General features: G+C 44.5%; 1 protein-coding gene across 7 annotated transcripts in view; it reads left to right on the top strand.

Annotated features, from left to right (window-relative positions):
- l1cama (L1 cell adhesion molecule, paralog a) overlaps window positions 1-27,458 on the top strand; it is a 43,760-nt gene that overhangs the window by 13,110 nt on the left and 3,192 nt on the right. Inside the window, exons 2-28 of one of the 7 annotated variants that reach the window (XM_034590297.1) lie at window positions 9,508-9,849; window positions 11,394-11,408; window positions 13,030-13,132; window positions 13,644-13,846; window positions 14,806-14,928; window positions 15,245-15,415; window positions 17,180-17,294; window positions 18,075-18,259; window positions 18,999-19,130; window positions 19,224-19,367; window positions 19,458-19,569; window positions 19,839-19,996; window positions 20,265-20,424; window positions 20,728-20,852; window positions 20,992-21,093; window positions 21,789-21,986; window positions 22,072-22,142; window positions 22,230-22,455; window positions 22,588-22,703; window positions 23,127-23,343; window positions 23,695-23,814; window positions 24,466-24,642; window positions 24,739-24,852; window positions 24,954-25,106; window positions 25,504-25,635; window positions 27,043-27,115; window positions 27,284-27,295. In XM_034590297.1, coding sequence (XP_034446188.1) covers window positions 9,726-9,849; window positions 11,394-11,408; window positions 13,030-13,132; window positions 13,644-13,846; window positions 14,806-14,928; window positions 15,245-15,415; window positions 17,180-17,294; window positions 18,075-18,259; window positions 18,999-19,130; window positions 19,224-19,367; window positions 19,458-19,569; window positions 19,839-19,996; window positions 20,265-20,424; window positions 20,728-20,852; window positions 20,992-21,093; window positions 21,789-21,986; window positions 22,072-22,142; window positions 22,230-22,455; window positions 22,588-22,703; window positions 23,127-23,343; window positions 23,695-23,814; window positions 24,466-24,642; window positions 24,739-24,852; window positions 24,954-25,106; window positions 25,504-25,635; window positions 27,043-27,115; window positions 27,284-27,295 — 3,581 coding nt within the window. In that variant the 5' untranslated portion in view covers window positions 9,508-9,725. Of the gene's footprint in view, window positions 1-9,507; window positions 9,850-11,393; window positions 11,409-13,029; window positions 13,133-13,643; window positions 13,847-14,805; window positions 14,929-15,244; window positions 15,416-17,179; window positions 17,295-18,074; window positions 18,260-18,998; window positions 19,131-19,223; window positions 19,368-19,457; window positions 19,570-19,838; window positions 19,997-20,264; window positions 20,425-20,727; window positions 20,853-20,991; window positions 21,094-21,788; window positions 21,987-22,071; window positions 22,143-22,229; window positions 22,456-22,587; window positions 22,704-23,126; window positions 23,344-23,694; window positions 23,818-24,465; window positions 24,643-24,738; window positions 24,853-24,953; window positions 25,107-25,503; window positions 25,636-27,042; window positions 27,116-27,283; window positions 27,296-27,458 lie in introns of all 7 variants that reach the window. The other 6 variants (XM_034590295.1, XM_034590298.1, XM_034590296.1 and 3 more) reach the window with 6 other exon arrangements.

Genomic DNA, 27,458 nt, shown 5'->3' on the forward strand with positions numbered 1-27,458 from the left:
CCCTCTGCTGTCTTTTATCCTCACTCGGCCCCATTTGAATGGCAGGCAAATGTCCTTAAACTGACTTGTCTCGCCAAACAATTACCCAAACCAACCTTCAGTCTGCTGCTGCTACTGTGTGCGTGCGTGTGTGTGTGTGTGTGTGTGTGTGTGTGTGTGTGTGTGTGTGTGTGTGTGTGTGTGTGTGCGTGCGTGCGTGCGTGCGTGCGTGCGTGCGTGCATGTATGTGTGCATGTGTGTTCTTTCATTCTCATATGTGAGCTTTGCTGTCTTCCTGTGTGTGGTGATGATACAGAGAGATGGGACACAAGCTAATGAAGAGAGAAGCAGCATCTCCAGTGGGGCGTAGTCTTCTGAGTCACTGAACACACTAATAATAATCTGTATTTGTACATTGATTTTTTCATTTTTTTTTTAATATAGAACCATTCACCACTGTGACCAAGGTGCAGGGTTCTTGTGTATCCCCTTCACTGCACAGAGTCCGTGCAGAGTTGGCCTTTGGTTCGGAGCATAGCAATTTTCTAAAATGACAATACCGATTTTCACCTTGACTTTAGAACTATGTGAACATTACTGATGTTGTACAGTAAATCAACAAATTGACTTGTAGTCAAGCGTGAAGCAAAGAATAAAATAAAGCAAAGTGCAAACACAGCATGAAGAAAAAAAAGATTTCCATACTGGACAAAAGACAAATCAATAGCACAGCTCACTCCGACTGTTAGCAGTTACAGTACATGTACTTCAGTTGTGTCACAACAGAAGATGAAAGAAAGAAAGAGAAACATTCTTCTGCACTTTATGTGTGAGTTTTTTTTTAATTTCAGTCTCAATATGAGACTGAACTCTCTCCAAAGAGCTTCAATATCTGTTATTTTCTTCTCACTCCTTCTCTTGTTCCTTCTCATCCATACACACTCTACTCCATAGACATTTACTAGCCTTACATCTCCTGCCTCGTCCCCACAAGACCTTGTATTTGATTAGATGAGGAGCACTTAAGGGGAAGTGCTGCTTTTGCATGTTTTAACAAAGTTAATGGGATTGCTAAGACGCTGTTGTTGTCTGTCCTGGTTAATAATTGTGAAGATGCGCAGCACCGGGTCCTGTGATCTGTTTCGCAGTCAGTTAAGTGGTTGGTTATGCTTAGGTTGTTTTGGTTGCAAATTGCAATTGTTAATGTATCTCTCTTTTGCATTGTTATTAGTAATGAAACCGTGAGTGAGTGTGTTTGTGTGTGTTTGAACTGTATGTACATGGTCGTAACCATATTTGACCTTTGTAGCCTACATATACTTTCTGTAATTTCAAGTGTGACTTTTTGTGACTCTCCACAAGCCCAGTATCAGGCTAGAAAAAAACCATCCAGCCACTTCCCGACAGTCATTCAACCACCGGGGCCCTTCCATGCAAATGCGTTAGCAAAGCACTATGAGTGACCTTGTCCTGCCAGTAGCTCATTTCCCTGAAGTGGTGGAAAACACAGGATTACGTCCAACCTAGGGAGACCTTGACACATTTCTGTGCAGGCAAAGTCCAAATCTTAGCAATAAGCTTTCTGCAGGGAAGCACAGGGGGCAGAAATTACTTTTTTTGGAAATAGCCCCATTATTAAAAGTACTTGCAGTTAAAAACCTGGAAAACAGAGACATCATAATTTCCATCCATTATCTACACAGCTTATCCATGGAGGGTCGCAGGGGGAAGTGCCGCATTGGGTGAGAGGCGGGGTACACTCTGGACAGGTGGCCCGCATTCAATTTTATATTTTCACTATTTCTACTTTTCAAGATGTCAAACCTATTGTGATGGAAGTCGTAGGTCACATATATACACCTCCCCCTCGCCCTCCTACTCAGGGCGTGGCGTGATGATTTTCCCTGCGGAGGCGACCGCACGTCCTTGCGTGTGACACAAGTCACGGTTGCTATGTCCTCCATCGCTGTATGGGCCACTTATCACCCAACCCGAGGGACCACTCCCTCATCGTCGTCCTCCTCCTCTCTGTCTGTTGTGCCGATTGACTGAATGCGTAATCTCTCCTCAGACATCACTACCTGCAACAGCCAATGCAAGCTCCCCTTCCCCCAACCAGTGCTCTTCATCACTTGATGCTTCACAGGCATGCACACAAGTGCACACATATGCTCCCATTCACAACAGAGGCTCGTCAGATAACCTTAGGGGTCATAGCTGTCTGTTCCGCTGCTTTACACTGTATTTATGCATGGTTTACCTGAATTACAATGTGACCTGTCTGGAAAAATAACTGTAAAGTGATTACGATTCATGCTCTTACACATGTGCCACTGTATGGATATGCCAGCATCTGCTTCACTGGCTGATTTGCCGCTGGTGCTGTTACATACTGTCTGTGTTGTTGGAGCTGGTTTGTCGTCTCCAACTGTGTTAAGCCTCTGCATCTGGTTTCAGGGCTAACTCTGACAGATACTGATGTCAGCTTTTTTTGCTGTCCTGTCTGGCTCCAGTTTGATCCCTAAAGGCATTACTAGCACAAACACATACACATAAAATCTCCTCTTCACCCATCTCATCCTCGTCTAATTTTCTCTCTCTGAGAGATGAATAGATGCATTCTGTGGGAGCATTGTTGAGCTTCATTTTTTTTCCAAGCAGCATCAGTCATCACAAAGGTAGAGAAGAAAAGAAAAAGTGGCACTGAAGGTCAAAATGTACATCAAAATAAGAAAAAAACACAAGCCAGGCTGTTAGCATCCAGGAGAAAAGGGGAGAGGCTGACGGAGAGAGATAAAGAGAGAGGGAGAAGGGACTGTAGGACTGAGTCGGAAGCTTAAATGGAAGCAGGGAGGGTAAGGGGAGAAGGTCACTCCTAATAGCTCTTCCACATAATTTCATAATGTCATGATTGCCCCTCGTTACACAAGCTAACACCATTAACCATCTACTGTACAGAAACTACAGCATTCAGCCACCAAAAAAACTAACTACATAGGCTGCGTGTGTTCATCATCGCATGTTCCTTCTGCACGCAGAGTGCATAACAATGTGCTCGTAAGGACGTGTTTGTGTGCGACGCATCTTCTGCTCGACACCTAGGGTGTGTCTGTAATTAGCGCGCTTTGTGCTGCGGGCACAGAATGTGACTGATGCTGCTGCTAATGAAGCAAATGATACCCACGAGCATGAGTGCAGCAGTGAGGGGAGGGTTTATGTTCATGTTTATGTGTGCATGTGTTTAGTGTGTACATAGAGCCCACATTTGTTTCTCATTTAGCAGACTAAAAAGATCTGATTTGTTTCCTTGTTGGGTGTAATTATGTTTCCATCTTGGCAGTCTGTCCCCCCCCCCCCCCCCTTAATTATTGCATTGAGAGTATTCTTGAAAGGAAATGGGAAAAAAATCTATATTACAGCCCTGCCCATAATTTGGACCCATTAAACCGTCCAATAATAAAATCTACTGTCATGACTTTATCTTTTCCAACACACAAGCTTACCACTCCTTTCCATTTGTATCTCTTTGCTTATCGATGCCATACATCTCCTGTTAAGAACTGACTGACAGCCGAGCCATAAGCCAATTGCCTTATCAGCTGTGTATCAAAGTGAGCAGCGGCTAACATGCTAGAAGCATGGACGGCTAAAGAGGCCGCGCTCCATCTGCAAGATCTGGCTCCATTAGCTGACAAGAGAGATTAGCTGACCTGCTGACACACAGCCTGATCTCTACTGATACACATATGGACTCACGGACACAAACACACTCACACACAGGGAATCTGATACACTATTACATTAGTGTAACACAACTGGTTTTGATCGTTACAGAGCTCTTACTGGTCAGTGAGCCCTCTCTCTCATCTCCTCAATCATTTACACTTACTTTTTCAAACCATCTTTTTTTCCTCTCTTTGTTCTTTCCTTATCATCTCTTTCTCTCTTTGTTTTCATTTTCTATTAAATTTTCAGACTTTTTTGTTGTCAACCCTCCCCTTTGATCTCCCGCCGGTCTTGCCCTTCTTTCTCTTTGTCGGTCTTTCCTTCCTCCGTCCCGACTTCCCTCGACTCACCTCTCCTCTTCTTTTTTCAGCCCTCATGGATGTCTTAATGAGTCCACTCCCTTTGCCTTGAATTATTCACCACTTCTTTTATTCTACAATTCCCATTGTGTCTTAAGGGGGAAAACATCAATAAATAAATCACGCCATAGGTGGCTTCTTTTGCAATCTTGGCAGTGGGAGGGTTGACAGTGTGTTTATTGGTCTACAAAGGAGAGGGGGGGGGGGGGGGGGGGGGGGGGGGTTTGAGGAGGACTCTGGAAATCTTGTACTTGGTTTTTGTATTTTAACTTTCAGTTGGATAAATCTGGATTTAACCTCATAAATCTTTGACTATAACTTAAACACTTTCTGCCAAGTCTGGGTGTTTCTTGAATCTTGTGTGCCCACATGTCGATACAAAGATATCCAGTATATATGCACTTATATATTAGTGTGTGTGACTATGGGTGTGTTTTTGCTATGTCTTGTCAATGTGCACCGGCAAATGTGTGAGCGTGTGTGTCTGAATGCGTGCGTGCGCGTGCATATGTAAGTGATACTGCAAACCTGTTAGTGTCCATGTGTGTGAATAACTGAATTTGTATCTACAAGGGGGGGATGCTGCGTGGAGACCCTGTTGTCATGGCAACCAGGATGTCGAGAGAGAGAGAGAGAGAGAGAGAGAGAGAGAGAGAGAGAGAGAGAGAGAGAGAGAGAGTAGGCGGTTGCCCTCATGGCTCTTCTGACAACCTTTATTTCCTCCAGTTTTGTGTCACTTCAATAACAACCTCTAACCCTTGTAAAAATATGAGGGGGTTGGGTGAGGCGGAGTCCTCCAAAGAGGTGAGGGCGTTGGAGACTGAGGGAAATATGGCGTGCATTCTTTCTCCGCATCTGACACCAGTGGGAGTAGCCAAAGTATCTAACGGCCGAGCTTATGCTAATACTGGTATTGATGAATGTGCTGTCCGGGTACCCTGATTCCAGATACGCTGTGGCTCTGCAGCTTTTTTTCCACTGGTAAATTTCCACTTGGCGTTGACCATGGATCATCAGTCTTGAAACACATGTTCCTTTTGGCCTTTTAAAGAAAGAGTACCGGCATTAGAGAGATATTGGTTTTTCGCTGCGCTGTAAAGCCCCTTTTCCATTAAAGTTCTGATTATTGAATTAATTGGCCGCAATGCCTATTGACCAAGCTAGAGTGCTACCACAGCAGTTTATTAAATTGGGGAAAAGACGTTGAATATGGAAAAGAGGAGAAGGCCAGGAGAGGGAAAGAGACAATGAAACGTATTGTGAAAAGTGATCGCTGCAGAAAGCTTTTAGTGTCAGCTACCGAGGGGGCTTGAGAGAGGAGATGGAGAAGACTGATAAAAAGGTGACTAGAAAATGGGCGCTCATTGTTCTTGGACGGTTCCTATTATAAGACTGAGCTTTTAAACACTCGTAAGAAATGCAATCTTCACTGCAGTGGATGATGAAAGGCACGCCGTGTTACGAAATGAATCGTGGAGCAGAGAGGAAACAGGTAGCTTGTGCTATTTCACATGATTTGTGGTATTTTTCTGCCGTAGTGACAAAGTGGGTCTGAGTCTTGTCTCACTGCAACAGGCTCATGCATTAAGTATGACCCTGCCAGAGAGAGGACGAGGGGAGGGCGTGAGGGAGAGAATCAGACTGCCACACCAAAGACATCAGGTATATAGATGGACAGCGTCGGTCTGAGACCAAGCCAAATGTATGGTGAGGGGGGGGCAAATGAATTATGAATCTGGGTGAATTTAGGGCAAATTGTGCCGACAGGAAGGGTATTTCTATGAATAATTCACTCAGTAGGGGGCCTGATCATCTACCCCCCACCAGCACCACCTTGTTCTTCAGGACCCCCCACCAGCACCACCTTGTTCTTCAGGACCCCCCCCCCCCCTCCTCATTTTTACAATCCAGTGACCCTTATAATCGCTCACTGCCCTCCTCCTCTATTACTAAAGCTCCATCAGTCCATTTGTCTGAGTGAGTGCTCTCTTTGTTTATGTCCAAATCACTATCTTATCCCTGTCCCTTCGTCTGTCTCTTCGGAGCCCGATGTTTCTCCAGACAGACGAACCCTGGGGGGAAGAGGAGGAGGTAAAGGGGGGGGGGGGGGGGGGGGGGGGGCATGTATTCGTTTATTTTTCTCCCCCCTCCTTCCATCCCGCATCCTCGCCCCCTACACATCTTCACAGCTGGAGGTAGTTAATATTTAAAAGCAAGGCATGACAAGGGCGTAAGACCTGCACACATGTTTGAACATGCTCACACAAACACACACACGCACACACAAACACAAACACACACACACTCACACACTCACACAGTAGAATCCAATAGTGCACCACGTCTGATCAAAGTCGAGACTGTGCTGAGAGAAAACAAGCTACATTCATCAATATAGAGCAGCTCCTCGCACAGCTGCACGACGATATGAAGCAAACAGTAGACGTGTGTTGTGTGTAGTTGGTTAGTTCGATGTGTGAAGCCCAGAACATGATTTGACTCTTGGGGTTTGATCTTGATCTCACACACACACACACACACACACACACACACACACACACACACACACACACACACACACACACACACACACACACACGCACACAGTTGCGAGAGCCTATTCAGCATTCAGAGTCCTTGGCAACGCCCAACATGTCTACTTAATGCTAATTATACATTTTGCAGAGGACGGAAGGGTGCAATTTCCTATCTAATGGATGGCATGGGGGGTAAACATCATAATGGTAGTGCAGCTATTTGACTCTTCTAATGATAGAAACACTAACAGCATTAAACCGTGTCTGGTTTATTTGTGTTTTTGTGAGCAAAACGCCCCAAAGCATGAATCCATGAATGATTTTAAGATTATGATTTGGCCCCTTTGATACATGGGCTTTCTTGTGTAAAGATGAAAAAGAAAAAGGACCACGCCCTCAAATCTCAACACAGCCCCTCACGCTCTGCAATCTCCCAGTGATTGAATGACTTTTGATGGTGCCCATTGACACCCCAGTGGTGATAACAGTTTTTAAAAGCACTCAAGGAACACTGTGGCGGGTCATACCGGCCCAGCTGCAAACAGCCACCCCTGACGTGACCCCTGACCCTGTCCAATGAGGCAGGTAACTGGGCTGGGATTGGATCGCTGACAGCTGCACAGCGGACGCCCCGAAGAAGTGAAATCAGGCATCTGCTTCAATGTCAGTGCCTCTCACCCCTGTGATAATGGAGCGGCCACAAGGCTCCATGCCACGCACACTGTGAGGAAGTGTGTTAGTGTGTCTCAGGCCACATCAGTCTGTGCGATCAGCATGTCTGGGTGGCTGGGTTGGCCCAGTTACATGGCAGCCGTCCATGCCACTCTCTCCCTGTCTGTTTGTCTCAGCCTCTCCCTCACTCACTTACTCACTCACTCCCTCACACCCCTGCTCACCCATTATAGTGTTCCCCTTTACTGCTCCGACTCAACATGACTGGAATATTCTTTGGCACAGTCCTCCTCCAGACTGGAGCCCACTGGACCATGGCCCTTTATCTGTCTGATTTCTTCTGTCAGACGTCTCGGGCTGTGTGTCTGTCCGCCTTCCTCACTGTCTGTCCCTCCGTGCATCACAAGCTTCTCTCTCTCTCTCTCTGAATGTGCATGCGCCGACTTCTGCACATGCAGCAAAGTCCCTTGGTAAATTGCAACTGGCAGCATGACAAGCCGCGGCTCGCCACGTCGTTAATCAGCATCCTGCTTCGTTCCAATCAGCTCTCCTTCACCATCTCTTTGGAAAGGGCACTGAAAGACAAGCACCCACCTTAGATCGCATTAACACTAGCTCTAATAACCTGACTGGCCCTGCTCTGTTTGTCTGCCTCTAATGGCATTGTGGAGAGTCTGGTTTTGAGATGGGATCACTGTAATTGGCCCTGTCTCGGGAGAACAATATAAAGCAGCTCTGGTCTATTACGGGGACTGGAAAAGAAGATGCAGAAGTCGAGGAGCAAGACGAAAGTGAACTAATAATTCACATTGATTGGAAGAGCTTTGCACGTGTGTGAATGTATGCGTGCAAGGGGATGGATAGGATTAGCGTCACAGCTGTCACCCTTTGTCATCCCCTCTCCTCCTCCCCTCTTTCCACATCTCTCCACTCCTCCCATCACCTCCCACCCTCCCAGCTTCACTCTGCCTCGCTCACCTCCACCTCTCCTCTTTTCTCCTCTTCAAACCCACTTTCCATTTTTCATTTTCCCCAGACGTCCTACACCCACTTCACCCCTCCCTACCACCCCTCTCAGTGTACTTGTTGTTCAATTCTTCCGACAAGGCAAGCAAGTGAGTGTAATGGCTCATTTAATCCTAATGCTGTTAGTTTAAACTGCCTTAGTAAGAGCTTAGCTCTTGTTTAGTCTTTAATTGTATCTAATTTGGGCCTTTTGATTAAGACAAATCCCACACTCCTGCTTTTCTTTCGAAGATATTGTTCAATCCATTCTTCATTGATTGACATATGAAACATCCACAGTAATTAACTGGCCAGCCATTACCCACTAGATAGAAGAAAATGAACCATAATCACCACTCTCAGTCCTCTTCTCACCCTCCACTCTTCTCCTCTTTACCTCGTCTCCTTGCCTTTCCACTCTTCAAGGTCACCCATCGCTCGGTTCAGTGTGCAGAGCCAAAATCTTTCACTCACATACCGCAGAGCTGCCAAATAAGGATGCTCTCTCTCTCTCTATTATCGCCACTTTCTTTTGTCTCACATGTACGACTTAATCATGGTGTGCTGTAACAGTTCTTTGTGTGTGATACTGAGTAGTGTAAACAGTCAGTGGGTTGCGCCACGTGGTGCCGCGGGGGAGGACAGCCTGCATGTTGTGGCGGGGACCGTCTCCAAGAGTACAGATGGAGAATGGATAGACTCTAAGCAGGGGTGGTTCGCCTCACTCACTATGACTGATAGCATCTTTATCGCACACTCATCAAAGCACTGTCACCAAAGTACACGACGTACCGTTCAGTTGGAGGAAATGCAGCCTTGACCAGTCAACCTAATTATCAACTATTTATATGTCTGTCCTGTGTGTTATCTGATTTGACACATCACCGGTCTGCATTTGTCTGTCCCCGGCCCATCTGGGCCTGTTCAGCTTCTTGCTGTGGCCTGTCCATATGGGCCACCGCTCATTTAATTAACCAAAAGGAGAATTCTTTTTTTCTTTGCAGTAACAGGTTTAGCTATAGGCGTTGCGGGTGTTTTTTTTTGTTAGGATGTGTATTGTTGATTCCTGATTGGTGTGTTAACTCCATGTTTCGATCTGTCTATAGGGCTGACCACATGGTGCAGGGTAATTTTTCTCCCATTCTGACACATGGCCCCTCTCTGCCCCTCCCTTTCTCTGTTCCTCATGTCCTCCCCTCGCCTCCCCCTCTTCTCTTTTTATCTTTCAGAGAGGAGACCAGCAGGAGGGCGTGGATCTATAGTTAAAGAAGGAGACAGGAGGAAAAAAAGAAGACAAGAGTGACCAAAGACGGACGAGGCAATCCTGCAGCCTCCTGGAAGAGAAACATAGCCTCACACTTGCTCAGCACCAGTGTGCGTCTGTGCGAGGTTGCCCTTTTACTGTACGCGTGTGCGAGCAGGTGGTACTTTGATGGGACAGTGAGCAATGCCTCACACGCAGCGACAGCCGGTTGGCAGTAGGGGGCAGTGCTCCTCCCGCCTCCTCCCCCTCCTCCTCCTCCTATCCCTCGCTGCCCACAGCCAAGCAGCCATACACATACCCTCCAACTGTGAGTACCCATCCATATTGCACAACAATGGTGGCTGAACGCTTCCATGAAGGTTCAAAGATGTATTTGTTGTGTTAATTACATTGTTGATTCATCAAAGCAGGCTAATAATGATCCTAATCAGGATTAATCAGTGCAAATGAGCAGAATGAGCATGTTTCTCTTTCACTAACCTCCGTTTTCAGGGTTGAAATGTGCTTCCATGCTCAGAACACTACCCTGTTTGAGGCTTCTTTGTTTAGCACTCGTGTGCCTGTGGTGTGTCTAATTACTCTGTAATTGATCCCCTCATACTGCATTGATTACTCCCACTATTGATCTGGTTTCCTTGGTGCACACCAGAATTTGATTGTTGAGTAATTTAATCAACAATTGAGTTATACAACAAAAAAATCCAGCTAGCTTTTTCCCCCCCCGCCTGCTCTCATTTCTTTCTCTGCCTCAATGCAATATGTGGGCATTAGGAATACAGCTGAGCTTGTGGCCCTGCAGGGAAATTGATCTTCATCTCCTCTGCTGCTGCCGGCCTGCCCACAGAGCTCGAATAGAGGGAGAGAGAGAATATCGTCTCCGCTGTTGCTTTTGTTGTTCTCTCTTTATCTAAGACCGCATTACAATGAATCACAGGCCTTCACCACCCACACAGGATTTTAAAAGGATGTGTATACAAACAAGAAATCTCCCATGTATGGACACTCACGAGCTCACACACCGGCAGAGACACGTGATTACTTATTTTACTGTTTATCCCGTAAATGTTGATGAAATGCAGTAAATCTTCCAATGTAATTCCCTGGGAGGCGAGGTGACAGACGAGGTGAGAGGGCCATGGAGGATGAGGGCAGGGTGATGAGGAGGTGGAAGGAGGAGCAGGTCAAAGAGGAAAAGGTCAAGGTGTCCCCTGCCTTTCAATTATCAAGCTCCTGCCATGTCAATGAGAGTCGGTGAGGTCTGGATCCGGATCAATAATGGAGATGGGTTGGAATCTGTGTCAAAGACGACTGGGTTAAAAAGCTACACTCAATTACAGGAAACATTATTCTGCTTATCGTCCGTATCTGTCATCTATCTGTCTATCCATCCATCCATCAATGCATCTATCTGTCTATTCATCCATCCATCCACCCATCTATCTATCTATCTATCTATCTATCTATCTATCTATCTATCTATCTATCTATCTATCTATCTATCTATCTATCTATCTATCTATCTATCTATCTATCTATCTATCTATCAAACCATCCATCTGTTTACCCATCCGTCTATCTGTCTGTCTGTCTGCTTACCCATCAATCCATCCATCTGTTTACCCATCCGTCTATCTATCTATCTGTCTGTCTGTCTGTCTGTCTGTCTGTCTGTCTGTCTGTTTACCCATTCATCCATCCATCCATCCATCCATCCATCCATCCATCCATCCATCCATCCATCCACCCCTCACGTAGCTATAGATTTTAATATCTCTTTCTCCCTGTTGTTTACTGTAACTAAACTCTTTCCCCCTCATTGCCTTTTCTCTGGCCACCACTGTGGACTAACAGACCACATAAGTGATCGTAAGTGCTTTTCACTTTATTGATGTCTATCAGTGTTAATGCAGGAGCTGGCAAAGCTTATTGTGAACAACTTTCATTATGCCAGAGAGGTTATTTCCCATCCAGCACACAGTAAAACTCATTCTGCACTGCATTTGCTGTGTTATACAGTTCTGTGTGTGTTTGTCCCTGTTTACGCACCTTGTATTTTATGGTGCATGTGTGATTGCATGTGAGAATGTGTGTTTTTTTATTGTGAATGTGTGCCTGTGTCTATCTCTTTCTGTATGTGGGTGTGTGTTTGGCCTCATTGGTTCCCAATAGGTGAGATCCCTGCAGGGGTGCGGGGAAGAGGAAGTGTGAGGAGCTGCTGTCTGTCTGTAGAGAGGCAGCAGGGCTGTGAGATGAAAGCCACGGGAAAATAAAGAGGAGTTAAAGCGCTAAGCACCGACTTCTCTCCTCCTCTGCCAATAATGCAGCAGTGCCCGCAGCACAAACTTCAATTTGATCAGCTGAGGAAATGGGCTTATTTCCACCATCAGTGGGAATTCCTTCATTAAATTCCCTCACTCTCTCTCTATCTGTCTTTTCCTGAATCCTGTTTGTTTTTTCCCCTGCACCTCCTTCTCCCTTCGCTCCGTTTTGCAGTATATGCTCTCTCTCTCTCTCTCTCTCTCTCTCTCTCTCTCTCTCTCTCTCTCTCTCTCTCTCTCTCTCTCTCTCACACTGCCATCCCTCTCCCCTGTCCGCTTGCCTCACCATCTCCTTTGCTTTTTTCTTCATCTCCACCACTGCCCCCCCTCCTTTACCCATTTACCTACATAATGTAAATTCATCTCTATCTTGGGCTCTGTCTCTTTCCCTTAAAGTCAAATTAATAACTGTACCAACTAGTATCTTAGCTGTGACCTCCATTCCTCTGCCTATGTGTGTAGTTTGCGAGGCTATGTGGAGAAAAAGACTTCAATTTCTGTCTATAAGCGTTGAAAAACAGGACATAAAAACTTGACACGGGCCATAAAGCATGTGTACGAATCAAACATCCTGATTCAATACAGTATTCACACACACAACCCAGTGTGCTGGTTTTTATGACTGTTATTGGGGCATTGCTTTATGGTTATTACAGGCAGTGATGACAGAGAAAGAGAAACATCCTCTGGTGGTCTTTACTTCCACCCCCCCACCCCCCCACCCTTCAAATCCCTACTTCATTTTCACACAGGCTATTTCCCTCCTTTCGCCTATCTCTTGGCCTCACGAGGAGCCCTGTGCCATATATCTGCTCCCTTACTCTCACTCTTTCCCTCAGCCTACATTTCATCCTCTCCTCTGGGGAGTCTTTTTTTTTAAGTGATATTGACTGAATATATTCACCAGCAGCTGCTAAACTATGAAAATGAGTTATTCTGTGCTGTATGTTAAGCCTTCACCAGCAGTCGTGTAGGGATGTGTGTGATACAATGGGGTGATGCATGTGTGGAGCTTTTGCAGTACCGTGCAGCATGAAAGCAGATCATGTGGACCCAGATTGTGTGTGTCGAGTGAGCGTGTGCATGTCACTGTAAACCATATATAGGTGTGTTAGTGTGTATCATGCATGATGATATTGTGAAAACACGACTTGTTTCGGTCCTTGCAGTGAAGAGGCCTCCAGCGATCACCACGCAGCCGGAGTCTGTCACCGTCTTCAGCGTTGAGGACCTCGTCATGAGCTGCGAAGCCTCCGGAAACCCTACGCCCATGTTAGTCAGCACCAACACATCCACACATTTTGCCTAAGTTTGAAGATGCTGTATTAGTCATAGAAGAGCCGGAGCTCTCAGTTATCTTGTTATCCAACTGAGAACAGTGACCTTCCCTCTCCTTGTTCGGTTGACATCTACATATTAGTATTACACAAGAGCACAGCTCCTCCCAGTCTGAGTTTTAATTTCAACATGGAATAAATGTCATCAAGCCCTCGAGCAATCTTTTCTCAATATCTTAGCTGCTCTGAAGTGGAAAACTGCTCTGTTTGCAGAGGAGAAGATGAATGTCTCAATTACACATCACAAGCTTATGAGTCCCACAGGGACATCTTGTGCAAATTTTGCAGCCATTCTTTTGTTTCCCTTAATTCACCGTGACGTGTAAGGACATCTTGTGTGTGTGTTAAAAGCCGCTTTTAACGTCATGGGAATTATAATTTTGTTTACTTTCCTGTTTGACTGAACACTCTATCATCAGCGTTACTGTTTTTTTCTTCTTTTCAAGTTTCCAATGGACAAAGGATGGACAGGAGTTTGTCCCTGGCGGCGACCCAGAGCTGAAGGTTTCCGAGAACACTGGCTCATTCGCATTCTACACACTCAGTAACACAATGGACTCCGTGAAGCAGTACCAAGGCAAATACATCTGCTACGCGTCCAACGAGCTGGGGACTGCCGTGTCTAATGAGGCCGTACTCATCACTGACGGTAACAGCATGCTGATCGCTGATTAATCCTAAAGAAAGCCCTGACCAGTAACTGACAAAGAGTCATGACATTTTGACGTTTGATAATTTAAATATGTAAATTCAGTCATGCTCGGTGAATATTTGCCGGTATGTAATCGTTCAGGCTCAGTTCGCCTTACCTGAGCAATCACACCCTTTTTATACAATATCAAACGTCCTCTGATATGTTGTAACACAAACGGCATCACCTCAGAGGAGTTACATGTCTTTTATAGATGCTGGTCACAGTGTTAGTGCTACTGTAAAGGATCCAGATTAAAGGTGAGCTGTGTGTTGTCAGCTTTATAATACAACGATTTGCGGAGCTAGTGTATAAACCTTTACCTCGCCCTGCTTTATAGAGAGCTCATTTGTTAGCAGATGGAGGCTCACGCTGAGACCTCATCGTTCTGCCACCCTGAACCTAATTACATGCAATAACATGATAATCAGCGTACACCCAGGTACACTCACACACACACAGTCCCCTGAGCAAAAGTGAAGAGCACCTATCCATCCACCTGTGTGACTGGATCTCTCCTGGGCAACCTCCATCCTTTACAGTTTCCCTGACAACGGTTTCCCCAGAAACGCTCGTCGGTTGATGTCATGTGAAGCACTGCACAGTGGCTCCTGTGGGGTTATCAACAATGGGCAGAGGTGGGGAGGGGGGGTGGGAGGAGACACATGACTCACAAATCACGTCACTGTGCCTCTGCAGGACAAAAGACGACCTGGCGCCTCCCCTGAAGACGCTTTTTCTTAAAATCCTTAAGGTTCCTTACATGGAAATCAATAAATAAATTTCCTCAACCGTGTTATTGTGCTTTTAGATGTGAATTTGCCTCATGACGTCTCTGCATAACACATTAAATGTGTGTACAGGAGTCACATGACCTCTGGGTGTGTCATTTTTTTTCCATGCCTGTCTCCCTTTAGTGCCTCCGACCCTGCAGAAAGAGAAAAAGGTTACCGAGAAGTCTGAGCAGGGAAGCAGTATTGTTCTGAAGTGTAACCCCCCACAGAGCTCTATGGAGCCGATCATTCACTGGATGGACTGGAGTGAGTACCTTTCCATCTCTGCTTTCATTACATCCTTCCTGTCTCCTGAGTCTCAGACTATATGTCCATTCTTTTGATGTCCACATTTATCACATTATACAGAGCTAGTTGATTATTTATTTCTGAAACATTATGTTCAATTTTCTCTTTCTCGAAATATCTTTTGATACATTTTGATATCATGACTTGTATCTGAATGTTGCCCTCCATCCTTTTTTCTCACTATTTTTACTCCTCAGAGTCTCTCCTTTGCTTCTTTCTTTTTTGGGGGGGATTTTTTTCAACCTGTCACCTTTCTCCCTCCCTCTGTCTTCAGGCCTCCATCATATCCAGCTTAGTCAGCGAGTGGTGGTGGGGAAAGACGGCAGCCTGTACTTTGCCCATTTGACGGCAGAGGACAGCAGGAGCGACTACACCTGCAACGTCCAGTACCTGGCGACTCGCACCCTTCTGCCAAAGGAGGCCATCACACTGATTGTCACCGCCTGTGAGTTTTGCTCTGGATCGACCCAGCTCCAACTCACTTGACTGAACTGAACTGTGATCCTGAAAATAACCTTTAGATTAAGAATTAAGAAGACCTATAGGAAAGGTAATAGGAACAAAATTGTAGGCCAAACTGGAAGTTAGATTTCAGACTCATGGGAGAACATTGAATTATATGTAAAATATAATAGAAGAGATTTCCATTTTTTGTTTATTCTTATGAAAGATTCTTTTAAACCCCCCTTTCACAAACACACACACACACACACACACACACACACACACACACACACACACACACACACACACACACACACACTTCTGTTATGCAGATATTTTGGTTAGCCTCTGAGATTTTTGCTGCCTCCCCCGTATAATTAAAGGTGAATTAAAGGTGCAGTTTCATCTGCGGTGCCCGTAGCAATGACAAATTACATTTTAAATATTCAGCAGCAGCAAAATTTCCATAAACTTTTAACAGAACACACTGTCAACAGTTTTTAGAGGACATTTCTTTCCTCTTCAAGTAGTTTATTAAAGAAGACGGAGAGTCTTCAAGAAGCTCTGTGAGGCTGTACTCATGAAATATCATATACCAACATGCTCACAGTGACAGCATGGATGATGCTTTCCATGGTTACCGTCCAGCAGATTAAAGTGGCAGCTGTGACTCAGGTGGTAGAGAGGGTTGTCCACTAACAGGTCAATGGTTCGATCCCAGCTCCTCCAGTCCACATCCTGAGGTGTTCTTGGGCAAGGCACTAAACCACAAATTGCACCTGCTGTTCTCACAGTGAATGAATGGTGCGTGAATGGATTTTCCTTGTCAATATGACTGGAGACTGGCTCTATAAAAGTCCATTTACCATTATTTACCATTAAAACTTTGACCTGATGATGGTGCAGGATGACTAAAGCGGGAGATGAGAGTTCATGGCAATCAAAAACGGAGCTAAAAAGTCTCTCTCCAAACTGCAAATATCCTCCTCATTCATGGTGGCGACACAGGAACAGTCAGAGGATCACCACCGTCAGTATTAACTGCTCAGGAATCAGGCATATCTGCACTGAATTCCATGGCAAGTATTTACATTTTTCAGTCCAAACCAAAGTTGTTGATCCACCAACCACCTGAGAGAAAAACATTGCCATCCCTAGAGCCGCACTGCCAGTGTGTACAGCAGCTGTACTAAAATACTGTGTATAGGTTGGTATATCAAATCAGAACACGCAGTATAATGGTCTGCATCGATGTGGGTTAAGAATTGTTGAACCAAAGTCACCTCCATGTGGTGGCATGTTGTGCCGACCAAAGCAGTGACTGTATCCAGTAGATGGTCTCAGAGCCAACAGGGGGCCCATCGCCACCTCAGCTCAGTGGTAATGAGATGCAGCTCACACTGAGATGTGGCTGCCAGCATCTGTGGCCCAACCCGGGGTCAGAAAGATGAGCACATGTTAACATGAGACCTCTGTGTGTGTGTAGTGAATGTGTCTGGTGATGCGTTGTAAGGTGAATTCGGTCGAAAAGTTCTCAGCATGACTCCGCGCCCTGCATCTGTGTGTGTGTGTGTGTGTGTGTGTGTGTGTGTGTCTGTGTGTGTGTGTGTGTGTGTGTGTGTGTGTGTGTGTGTGTGTGTGTGTATGTATATGTGTGAAGCCCCTAAAGTGGTTGCCACATCAGCAGGACGGCAATCTGTAAATTACCTATACATATGTATGACTCCTTCTCTCCGTCTTTGTGTTTCCACCTCTCTTTCTCCAGCCAACTCGGTAGTGCGGAACAAGAGGCCTCAGATGATGAGACCTACTGGAAGCCACAGCACTTACCACGCCCTCAGGGGCCAGACCGTGGAGCTTGAGTGCATCGTCCAAGGCCTGTGAGTGTCTCTGTGCGTGTGCATGTGTGTGAGCTCTGCTTCCATCAATCAAAAAACTTGAGTTGCTTCTTCTTATCAATCTTACCTGCCTCTTATCCTGCTCACTCCCCTCCGCCCTCCCCACCCTCTCTTCATTCTGTTATCTATCTTGTGCTGTCTCGTGCCAACTCTGCTTGGTGCTGCCTTCTCATTTGATTTATTTCTCCTCTTCTCCCTACATGACTCTTTCTTCATTTTACTCCCTTTTACCCTCTTTTGTATATTTCCCTCCTCATTCTTCCCATTCTTGCTAAACCTCTTCTTGCTCCACTGAAAATTAGAAACATCCTGCCCTGGGTAACTGATCATACTAGATCAAACTACAATGCAGTTAATTGGAACCAAAATCTAGAAGACACACTTGCAGAAAGAACTAAAAAGACACAGGATCAGCAATTCTGTTCTTTAAGTCCCATCAAACACTAACCTAAAAATGAGAGCACAGAGAATTTTTCATTTGGTCCCAATTATCTTCTAATCCTGGAAATCGTCCCACCACCAACAATAATCTTGCTTCATTGTCACGATTTCAAACCATTGACAATTTATTGGAAAACTTTATGAATGGTTGCCACCTGTTGTGTTTTATTTTCTCGGGTAACAATTTTATCCCCCTCTTTTTTTATGATCTGCTTGTCTTTCTTGTTGTTGCTTATTTTCCCTTTTTCATTTATGTTTAGCATTTTTTGTAACTGTGCTATGTAAATAAAGTTGATCATTACATTTATTATTCCTCTCCAGTCCGACTCCTGACGTGATATGGCTGAGGAAGGACGGGGAGATGTCCGAGTCTCGAACCACGCAGGAGATGTTCGACCGCCGCCTGCGCTTCAGCAACATCTCAGAGAGCGACGCGGGCGAGTACCAGTGTAAAGCGACCAACTCCCAGGGAAAGATCACGCACACTTACACTGTGATTGTGGAAGGTACGTCATACACAAATACTGTTTAATATTGTTATTTCAGAGCTGGCTGTTGTAGAAAATGTTGTTGTGTGAATAGGGATGAGTCCATGATTTTACATTCTAATGGAAACTGCCATTACCCTGATTCACAGTTAATCACAACACTGTTTATTTGAATCATTGAGTTTAGAGGTTTTGTGGTTTATGAGCCGGGAGGACCCCTCTGATCTTTTAGTTGTTCCACAAAGCAGAAAACATTTGGGGAAGCTGCTTTCAGCCATTGGGCTCCTTGTTGCTGTAACAGGAAGTGAGAGGAGTTAAAACTGTTGATATTTTCAAATATAAATGAAAAAAAACCACCTTTTTAGTCAAGCTATAAAGTAGTGTTTTATACTTATGGTTTTACTATTTATATTTCTTTTGGTATCGTTTATTTATCTTATTCTATAATTATAGTGTGGATTATTATCTTAACTTTCTTATATTGTTGCATTAGTTGCATTAGAAGGTTTTTAACTCATTTTTTATACATTTTTAACATCCTATGTTTTGCCAGAACTTTAAATTGCATTTGATTTGATTGAAAGGTTCTATATTAATAAACTAATTGATCATTAACAGTCACCAGTTACGTAGATAGTCATTTCTTCCCCTTTTTTTTTACCCACAGTGCTTCATGTAAATGATTGATACTCAGAATGTGATGCTTTGTTTGTATTGTATGTACAGTACAGTAATTAATATATTCTGTTCCTTGTAGCTGCTCCCCACTGGGTGAAGGAGCCTGTCAGTCAGTTATATGGCCCAGGTGAGACTGTCAGACTGGACTGTCAGGCAGACGGCATCCCCTCTCCTGCCATCACCTGGACCATCAATGGGATCCCCCTCACAGGTCAGCACACACACCCAACCTGCACACACACACACACCTCAACAGGCAATCTTGAGCGCTGCACATGCACTGACAGTGTGTACCTTTTAACAGATATCGATGAGGACTCCAGACGTATTGTGGAACCAACCTCTCTTACCCTAAATGAAGTCAACTTCGAAGACACCGCCATATACCAGTGTCAGGGCTCCAACAAGCACGGAACCATCCTCACCAACACCAACGTTTATGTGATTGGTGAGTGTCTGTTTGTGCGTGCAACTGGTTTAACAGTTGTGTGTGCGTCTCAGTATGTGACTCATTTCTTTTTTGTGTGTGTTGTTTCAGAGCTGCCACCACAGATCCTTACTGAGGATGGGAGCACATACACATTTACAGAGGGCAACAAAGCTTTGCTGGAGTGTGACACCTTTGGTTCTCCTCAACCTAAAGTTACATGGTGAGGCGCAACAGTCAGATTTATATATTAAATAAATTCACATAGGCACAATTGCGTAGGTGGCTATTCACATGCATAAATTGACAAGTGCTGTTACATCTGAGCTGTGATTGTGAATTCCATCAGTGTGGCTGGTGTCCAACCAGGCTTTGTTCTTTATGGTAACAGCGGCTATTAAACTGGAGAGTTAATCGGCCACTGCAGAGAAAGGTTTATCTCTTACTGTGTGTGTGTGTGTGTGTGTGTGTGTGTGTGTGTGTGTGTGTCAGGGAGAGCGGCAGCAGCTCCGTTCTGGCAGATCCCAGAGTTAACCTACTGACGAATGGGGGCCTCCAGATCGCTAATGTCACCCATGCCGACGAAGGCTTCTACACCTGCTCTGTAGAGAACACCAACATATCAATCAATGCAGTGCTGGAAGTGCTCAGTGAGTGATGCATGCACGCAGACCCTAACCCTAACCCTAACCCTACCCTAACCCTAACCCTAACCTAACCCTAACCCTAACCCTAAAACCAAGTCTTAACCCTCTAACAGCCCTTTGAAAAAGTGAGGACCGGCCAAAATCTCCTCACTTTCCAAAAATGTCCTCACTCTGTAGGGGTCACTGCTTTAAAATGGTCCTCACAAAGGAACAGGAACACACACACACACTCAGTCCCAGTATCATATTCCACCTGTTTTCTCCCTTCCAGACAGGACCGTGATCTTGTCGCCACCACAGGCTCTGAAGGTGCAGCCTGGAAACCAAGCCATCTTCACCTGTCTGGCCCTAGTTGACCCCAAACTCGGTTCCCCGCTCATTCAGTGGAGAAAGAACAATCAGAAGCTGTACGAGTCGCAAAGTGACCAAAAGTAAGACAACATTTTTTACCCTGGGGAACTGACAATAATAATAATAAAGGATAATCTTAGAAACTATTGACACTGTATTATTGTATCCATATTTTATGATTTATGCACATTGGGACGCATACATTTTGTCTGTAATGTTCCAGTTACATAAAGAAATTAATACATATATGAACAGAAAATTGGAGTAGGACTTGGACGAAGTGATGATAATACGAACGATAGTAATAACAACTGGAAGGAGGTTATCTTGATTAAAAGAAGAAGGAAGATAACTGACATCAACTAACAATCATATTTCCACAGATACACAATAGTGGGTCCAGACCTGATGATAGCTAATGTGGAAGCAGATGATGAGGCTGTGTACACCTGTCAGGTCATCACTAAGCTGGACATGGCTGAGGCCAGTGGCACCCTCACTTTATGTGGTAAGATCACTGATCATATCCTGCACCAACAAGTGTCCTTTTAAAAACATTAGTATTTTAATTAAAGAGACCTGTTTGTGGGGTGTAGAAAAGCAATGTTCCAGTAGCTGTGTTAATGACATTATTTTGTCCCCCTCAGATCGTCCAGACCCTCCTGTCCTCCTTCAGATCACTGATCCTAAGAGTCGCACAGTCACCATCAGCTGGACTCCTGGAGACGACCATAACAGCCCTGTGCTAGGTGTGGTACTGACACGCCCACACAAACACACACTTACAGAAATACACATTGCCCCCCCCCCCCTTCCCGCCTTACTCTTTCTTCTGCTCAGGCCTATGATTGTTTTTAAATCAATTTTTGTGTTGTATAATTTCTCCTGTTGCGACTCTGACTTTTTAACATTTGCCACACCCACCCCAGTGCACAAAACTTGATTTTGTCCAACTCCTAGACCCTGTTCAGACCTGGTATTAACTTCCATCCAGGGTGATATGATCACAAGGTGTCAGCGTTAAGTTCAGGTCTGAAAGCACCCAAATGCGTCCTCAGTGCGTCCTTAGATCAGATAACTCATCTAAGGATGAGTTATCTGACTCCACTCGCTCTCTATCTCTCGCTCGCGCCAACACATACACACAAACAATGTCATCAAACACATCTGTTTACACCAGGTCTGAACAGGGCCTACACTCAAAGCAACAAATCCATATCATGTATCCTCCTCTTGCATAATGAAAGGATTCTCTGCTTTCAGTACTTGAACATGATTATTGGTTCATCTGCAACATCAGACTTTTGTAAATCTCATCTCGACTTTGACTTTTAGTTTGACTTTATCTCGAACGAATCATTTTAAAAATATTTTTTATATTTGAATACTTCTTTAACGTTTACCCCCTTTTTTCCCATCAATCCTCGACTATTTGTCTCAACAGAGTACGTGATTGAGTTTGAGGACCAAGATTCGAAGGAGAGGAGCTGGGAAGAGCTGAAGAGAGTAAACGGGAACACAGAGCGTGTCAGCCTCCCTCTGTGGCCCGACATGTCCTACCGTTTCCGGGTCATTGCCATCAATGATTTGGGTAAGAGCGACCCCAGCAAGCCGACTGAAATGCACAAGACACCCGCTGAAGGTAAGAGACTACTAACTATGAGTTTTCATTGTCACAGTAACCGCCCGAAAAAGTACGATACTGACGTTTTTTCTTACAATCACAGCTCCAGACAATAACCCTGAAGATGTTAGAAGTGAGTCCACAGACCCAGACACTCTGGTCATCACCTGGGAGGTACGCCTGTTACCTTAATATACCATATCTTGAAGAAATGCCAAACTTCTTTTTGTGTCTTATTGGCTGCTGTTCCTGTCATTACAGGAAATGGACAAACGCAACTTCAATGGACCTGACTTTAAGTACAGGGTGCTGTGGAGGCGAGTGCTGGGCAGCGGGCCCAACTGGCACGTCAATCACACAGCGGCGCCGCCATTCATCGTCAATGACGTTGGCAACTTCTCCGCCTTTGAGATAAAAGTACAGGCTGTGAATGAGAAGGGAGAGGGACCTGAACCAGACCCGGTCATTGGCTACTCAGGAGAAGATGGTAAAATATATTTTTAAACTATAACAACTGCACATCAGGTTTTACAGCAATACGCTTTTCTTTACCTGGGGATTTTCTGAGTAATTGTTCTCACTTCCTGTCTCCTTCTTGCGTGCTGCCATCATCTCTTAGTTCCCTTGGAGGCTCCAATGGATGTGGGCGTTATACTAATAAACAGCACTACCATCAAAGTGACCTGGCTAGCAGTAGACAGAGAGACAGTCAGAGGGCACTTGCTGGGATACAAGGTACTGATGCTGTATCTCCTCTTGTTTGGCCGAACGTACTCAGCCTCTGTTCTCATGAATAATATATGTTTTGGGTTTACAGCGAGGGGAGCGACAGCTCAGCGTGGCAGAGGCTTCAGAGTTCTCTTTAGTTTCAAGGTTGTGAAGAATGAAGCCTCTTCTTCTTTTAGATGATCTCACCTTCAAAATGAATCACACCGTTAAAAGTTTCTTTCTCCTGGGTCTTTGGAGTACGTTCCATTCAACAATTTAGTCATGCCTTCTTTTTTCAACAAGGTTTTATTTTTTCCAGAAGAAAGTCTCTTGTCTCTTATGGTGTGACTGCATAGCTAAACATGGGCTTAGTATGAATTAAATTAAGTTTATGAAATTTCAAATATAACACAGAAACTAAGCAGTTATACCCTCTTTTACTTGCTCCAGATCTACTTGACCAGGACTGGCTCTAGGGGCCACCACCGTGGCAGAAGGGCCAAGGAGTCAGAAAGCACAATGGTGGTGGAGACTGGGGCCAACGAAGAAAAGAAGGTGATCAGTGATCTCAGGCCGTTCTCCCACTATTCGCTGGCTGTCATGGTATTCAACAGCAAGGGAGAGGGACCTGCCTCTGAGACGCTGTCCTTCAAGACCCATGAGGGAGGTGAGGATGAGAAAGAGAACAAAATTGAGGAGAGAAGGGTGACAATACTGACATGGGGGGGTTGATAGATAAAGTGGGTGAAGAGGTTCAATTCACCGAAAGGGGGAGAAAAAAATGATAGAGCAAGATCAGAGGGAGGAAACCGGGAGGGAGGGATAATAACAGGGGAACTGACACAGATATCCAGACAATGGGTGGAGGGAAGTAAAGAGAAGGTTTGAAATTGATGTAGGGGAAAGATAGTATTAAGAAGGAAAGGCTTTATGGAAAACATTGTCAGTAGATCAAAATAGTACAATAATGGCTTTAAGTCAAGTGCATTTTAATCAGACCTGTTTGTGTTGCTGCTAGTTCCCGGTCCTCCCATGTCCCTGAGTTTGGACAGCCCATCAGAGACAGAGATGACCCTCCAGTGGACGCCTCCTGAACAACCCAACGGAGTCCTCATTGGATATCTCCTGCAATACCAACGTAGTGAGCATTATTTCACATCTAAGTCCGGTTTTAACGGACGACATCACATCATCCCAATCCTGACATCTCTCTATTGGTGGTGGATTGATTTTAAGATTTTACTGGTCACTTTTGAAGCTTACCTTGATCCAGCCCCAAACTACATGGCAGAAATGTTGACGCCATATGAGTCTTAGATCTTAGACTTCTGCCACTATGCCTTCATGTAATGTCATCTTTTTCCTTTTATTGTTACCATTCTTTTTTTTGGTTGTATTTACTGCTTTCACGCGATACTGTCTTCTTATTGCTTTTATTTCTTAATAGCTTTTAATTGTGTGACTGACTTTTTGAAATTGCACCTGAGAATCATGTGTCGGCTTTGTCTGTCAAAGCACTTTGTAAACCCTGTTTTTAAAGGGGCTATAAAAAAGGTTCTTGTTATAATAATAATAATAATAATAATAATATAATCCTTTTCTAACTAGTGAACATACCATAAATCCTTTTGTTCCAACTAAATCAATATCACCTGAAAAATGTCAAAAGCGTAGCCTCCTAATGATGCTCATCAGTCACTGACGTGTCACCCGGACCAGCGTGTGGCCCATAACAATGTGCTGAAGATCAACTGGTGATTGAACGTTTTTTTGTCTGTCCTGTGGTCAGTTGTGGAGAGTGATGACAGCCCCATGCAAGTAGAGACAATAGACGATCCCACTGTCACCCAACTCACACTGAGGAGCCTGGACCGGCACAGCCACTATCGCTTCTACCTGCGTGGGCGCACTGCCACTGGAGACGGAGAGCCCATAATGAAGGATGGCGCCACCACGCTGGATGGAGGTACTAACCACCTTCTTTACAGTAACAAACGTGACTCATGCAGGACCAGCTTGTATTAGATCACGAATTTGATTCCTCCGTCTGAATGTGTTTCAGCGCCTCCTTCCAACATCAGCCTGTCACCGGGGGAAAACTCAATTAACCTCAGCTGGGTAGCCAAAAAGAGACATAGGAATGTTGACTTCCAGATACACTACCTCAGAAAGAATGGTATGATATCTACACTATGTACATAAGGAAACGCACCTTGTGCTCCAATTAGCTTTTGTCCTGGGAATAGTTATACAACCATGGTTTGTGTTGTGCTTCTGCAGATGGCAGTACATGGAAGAAGACGGAGAAGGTGAACTCTTCTCAGTCTTCCTACCAGCTCCAAGGCCTGACACCCGGCTCTGATTATCATCTACGCTTCACCCACAGCAACATCACCTTCTGGGAAACTAACATCAAGACAGACGGAACAGGTACGACAGGCGCTCTGCCTTCATTCATCCTCTCTTCTTTCATCTTCTCGGCTCTCTCCTCTGGGCTTCCACACAGCTAAATATAAAGCCCGAGTCCTACAGAGAGTGTCTTGCAGTTCCCAGGGCTGCCTGTGAAGTGCTTTCAAAGACTTCTGTGAAAGGAGAGCTTGGTTAGCCATATGAAATGATCCATTACTTGTGTTTGTTTCAGTGAAACGCCACCCTGTCAGAATTCATTATGCTCTGTCTCTTTTGCTCTAGATTCTGCTTCCTCCTTCATGTCTCTCCTTTTTCATCCTTTTCACTGCTTTTGTACTTGTACCCCGTTTCCCCTTTATATAAAAAAAAAACCTCACTCTCTTTTCTTTCCACCTCCCTTCTCCTTTTCCCTCTACAGCCATCACGGAGGTGCAGCAGAGCTTTGCGACGCAAGGCTGGTTCATCGGCGTGGTGAGCGCCATCGTGCTGCTGCTGCTGATACTGCTCATCCTCTGCTTCATCAAGAGGAGTAAAGGGGGGAAGTACTCAGGTAAGTGCAGCCCACCACAATGACTGTGAAGCATTCATCAGTAGAGCAGTGAACTGTTGATGAGTATAATTAATAGAGGCCTTGAGCAACAGCGTGAATTTACAATATTTGTCTGTCCTTCAAAGCCTGTTTGAAAGAGCAATGCAATGTCAGACAACTGCTGTGACGTGATGACGCACACTGGGTGTAACAGTCTGGAGCCATAAAACTGTCTGATAATGAAAATGACGCTGTGGTAGAAAAGGAAGCCAAGCACTTCCAGGAAAGCACCACGGTGAACAAGATTATTCTGACTGGAAAGAAGACGGTGAAAAAAGATGTCCCTGTCTTTAATATTCTCCCAAATCAGCTCTCTTCACTTTCTCATTTTTTACAGCGGCTACAACTCCAAATAGATTGACAATTTATTTATTTTCAACCTTCCCTCTTTGCCTCCTTTGCATTAAACATAAGGTGAAACAGACCTCAAAGCCTGAACGTCCTTACTTTGAGAGTAGAGGAGAAAAGAAGTGTGAAATAATAATGTCAAACCACAAGAGTAACTGAAAGCTGCAGACCACTGACTTACTGGTCAGAAAGAAAAATAAAACAGGCTTTCATCCCTTTCCACATGAGGGAACAAGTGGCTCTGTCTGTTGCAAAAACCAAGAACTAACTGAACTAGAGTGGCACCCACTATAGCGCATATATGGCCCCTTATAATAATAAGAATAAGACTAAATTTATTTACATAGCACTTTTCAATGCAAGTAACAACAATATTCACAAAAATTCACAGAGTCAAAAAAATTAAATAAAGATACAAATAATAAAAGTCATAGACATCATGGATCTTGATTTAAAAAAATTAAGATCCACTTATATTCCATGGGAAATTGGTGAAAGGTTAAAAAAAACGCATGTTGAATGTTGAAAAAAGTGGGGGGGAAATCCTGGATCTGCCTCCTGATTCCCATCAAAATTTAATGGATTCTTTCCTGACCCATTCTGCATCCTTCCACCAAGTTTTGTGTTAATCCGTCCAGTAGTATTTCAGTAATCCTGCTAAATAACGGACAAACAAAGAGAGATGACCTTAATGGAGCTAATAATAACTCTGACCGTACCCAAAGAAATTGTACTTCTGAGCAACTAATTACTTAAACACAAATTTAATTATGAAATTCATAACGGTCGTCGTTCCGCTAAAAGTCAGACAAGAAATTAAGTCAAAGGCCGAACTCTAGACCTCATAAATAAACTGATCTGTCTACAGATACCGAGAATATTTTTGTTCCTCGCACATGCATTTGGTTTTATCTGTTCATCCGACAGAATGTCATAATTAATGTGTGAGACGGTGGCTGTGAGAGAAACATGATTCAGATCTTCCTGATAACGAAATCCAATAATCTCTCTCCTTGTCAGTGAAAGATAAAGAGGAGGGCCCGATGGATTCAGAGGCGCGGCCTATGAAAGATGAGACTTTCGGAGAGTACAGGTTTGTCATCCGAGTGCACAGCAGTTTTGTTTTTGACGTTGTTTTCTATAGATGCTTTAAATTCTAACTCCTGACAGCCCTGATTCCCTCAGCACTGTTTGGTTTTCCTAACCCTTTGTGTTGCTTTTATTATCCCTCTTCTCCCCAATGCCTGCCTGTGCTATGCAGATCTCTAGAAAGGTATGCTCTCATGTAATATGCCCGGACCCATTTTTAATTATCTCCTGCATTACTAACCTACTGTTTTCCATGTTCAGTAAAATAATGAATTATATAGTGCTGCAACTAGTACTATTTTTCATTTTCTGCTCATTTTCTTCTTTAATCCATGAATCAGTTGGTC

This window comes from Hippoglossus hippoglossus, chromosome 7, assembly GCF_009819705.1.
Source record: "Hippoglossus hippoglossus isolate fHipHip1 chromosome 7, fHipHip1.pri, whole genome shotgun sequence".
Lineage (NCBI taxonomy): Eukaryota > Metazoa > Chordata > Actinopteri > Pleuronectiformes > Pleuronectidae > Hippoglossus > Hippoglossus hippoglossus.